The 2,585-nt window shown below is 57.7% G+C and overlaps 1 protein-coding gene across 1 annotated transcript; it reads left to right on the top strand.

The window, feature by feature from the left end:
• The first annotated feature begins 508 nt into the window (after positions 1 to 508).
• On the top strand, positions 509 to 2,303 carry LOC118890849 (interferon alpha-inducible protein 27-like protein 2). The gene is made up of 4 exons (XM_036844210.1): positions 509 to 627; positions 765 to 794; positions 1,371 to 1,532; positions 2,083 to 2,303. The coding sequence occupies exons 1-4, from the start codon at positions 621 to 623 to the stop codon at positions 2,283 to 2,285; spliced, it is 402 nt and encodes a 133-aa protein (XP_036700105.1). The 5' UTR covers positions 509 to 620; the 3' UTR covers positions 2,286 to 2,303.
• The last annotated feature ends 282 nt before the right edge of the window (positions 2,304 to 2,585 follow it).

Below are 2,585 nucleotides of genomic sequence, written 5' to 3'. Positions count from 1 at the left end.
CAAAAACGGCCGATTAAATAAAATGAGTAATTTACAAAGTAGTGTGCAAGTGTGACTGGATCTTGGAGGTGAGGTTACACATTCAGAGAGTGACGGAGATGGGGCGGTCCTGGCGAAATAGCCTGGAAATGCACCAAAATCTACCAGTGTCTCCCTCTGGAAGTGAAATTAAATTTTCTCCTACGTTCTGTTTTTTGTTTTGTTTTGTTTTGTTTTGTTGTTTTGTTTTGTAGCGAACAACTCTTCTGTAATCAGGGGGCAAAATGTTACAACTTGGAACCCCGGTCCACTTGCAACGGCTTTCAGGTGCTTTAGGGTTCTTTCCCTTTTGGTGGAGCCACCAAACAAGAGAGAACCACCCGCGGGGAGCCAGCAGAGGCGGCGCCGGGAGGAGAAGGACTAGGGAGGTGAAGGTGGGAGGCGGGTAAGACCGGCGAGTAGGGGTGGGAAGCGGGATGGGGGGCGGGCGAGCAGGCGCGCAGAACGTGCGTTCCTGCGTTTTGCTGGGGTCAAGATGCTGCGAGGGGCCGGCCGCGTCCCTAGTGGTTCTCCAGGAAATAACAGCATCTCGTGCAGCTTAGTCATTTCCTGAGCTCAGCTGCAGCGAGGAGGGCGTCACCATGATAAGTAAGTTTCTCTTCCCCATCAGGCTGGTGGCCTGGGCAGGGGGCGGGCCTCCCAGACCCCAACCCACGGAGGGCCAGAGGACTCGCTTCTTTCCCTCACTCCCTCAATCAACTCTCTCTCTTTCTCTCTCTCTCAAGAACGGGCAGCTGCTGCTGCGATAGGAGGAGGTGACTTTCCTGGATCCCCGCATCGCCGGGCCTTCAGCTGGCCTGGGTCCCAGGATGGGAGGGAGGCCTTAGAGAGGTGGCGCTGCCGGGGGTGTGAGAGCTGCCTCACCAGACCCCCTCCACTCCCGGAGCCGCGCGGGTGAATCTTAGGGGCCGAGAGCGGTACTCGCTCGGAAAAGGTCACCGCGATCCCCGACATAGCTGCAACTCTAGTCCTTATATGTAATGAGCATGTAGAGAAGATTTCATTTGAAACGGGGTTTGCTGCTAAAAACAGCAGTGGTTTATTGGTTTATTTCACCTCTACATTTACACAGACACAAACCTGAAGCCCAGGGAGGGGTAGTGACTTCCCCGTAGTCACCCAGCAAATTAGAGACCCAACCAGGGGCCTACTCTAACCTACTGTCCCAAGCTGGCTCCACACCCCCAATTTCTTCCTTACCTTGGGACCCCTCTCCAAGCGGCTGTCTCCCGTCTGCTCCGAGCAGACAGTCCCCAGAAACTGTCAAGGAATTCCTAAGGGAGTCCACTCCCCTGAGCCCACGCCCCGACCCAGCTCCTCTCCCCCTACAGCCCTGGCCGTGGGGGCTGTGCCCGTGGTGCTGGGCGCCGTGGGCTTCACCGGGGCAGGAATCGCCGCCTCCTCCTTAGCGGCCAAGATGATGTCAGCGGCCGCCATGGCCAATGGGGGCGGAGTTGCCGCCGGCAGCCTCGTGGCCACTCTCCAGTCCGTGGGTAAGTGTCCGGGCAGGATGGGGGCAGGAGCAAGGAGAGGGCGGGGAGGGTCAGACCAGCACAAGGTTCAGCCCAGCGGCTAACCCTGAGGGAGGACCTGTCTGCCCTCTCCAGTTTTGTGGTCCTCAGTGTCCCTGGTCCTTTGTCTCTCCCTCACTGTCCTCTCTGAGTCCTGGGTGACGTTTGGGGGCAGGAGGGAAGTGGAGCGGTGAGGGGGTTCTGGAAAAGAGAAGAAGGGAAGGAGCCCAGGATATGTGATAGCTGGGCTCTGGGTCTAGCCCTACCCAAATCTGACACCTGGGTGGCCTAAGCACGTCCCCTCCCCTCTCTAGGCCTCAGTGGGACCTGTAGCTCTTGGGGTCTGTGGTTGGCTCTCCCTCTGTCTCTCACTTCCCATGAATTCACCCCCTTCCTCTGTCCAAAGCAGAGCCCTGGGGGATTCAGGACCCAGGGGAGGCATCCAGGTGGGATCTCTGGGCCTCAGGCCTCCTGAGGGGCCCCCGCCACCGGCCACTGCACCCTTCCTGTGCTCACCCTCTGTCTCCCACAGGGGCAGCTGGACTCTCCACATCATCCAACATCCTCCTGGGCTCCGTTGGATCAGCTTTTGGGGCTTTGCTTGGAGGTGCAAAAAAGGCACCTCCTTCCTCTCCTCCAGCTGGACCCAGAGCTGAAGGGGACCAGCCAGGAGAAAATGTACCCCAAGTCGAACCTCCAAAACTCCCACTCAGTTCAGAGAAGCATGAGAAATAAAGATCATCTGCAGATGCACCTTCCTGTCTTTGTTCCTTGCGGTCCTGGGGGGTTGTGAGTTGTGAATTGGAAGTTTCGAGTGCTCCCCATTCTCCCAACCTGCCTTGTGGTAGAGGGGCAGAGGGAGGTGGCAGGCTGATCAAGCACAGAATCACTTGGCAAGAGGCTCTGGTTGGTCCCCATCCTACAGGGGATGGGCTGTATAACCCAGGGCCATTTGTGCACCATCGGTGGGTCTCAGTTTACCCCTCACTCAATGATGGGGTTGACAAAGCTTCCTAGGGAGGCAGAGGTGAGGGG

This window comes from Balaenoptera musculus, chromosome 2 (assembly GCF_009873245.2).
Source record: "Balaenoptera musculus isolate JJ_BM4_2016_0621 chromosome 2, mBalMus1.pri.v3, whole genome shotgun sequence".
Taxonomy (NCBI): Eukaryota; Metazoa; Chordata; class Mammalia; order Artiodactyla; family Balaenopteridae; genus Balaenoptera; species Balaenoptera musculus.
The sequence above is the reverse complement of the archived record's forward strand: the minus strand, read 5'-3'. Positions and strand labels throughout refer to the sequence as shown.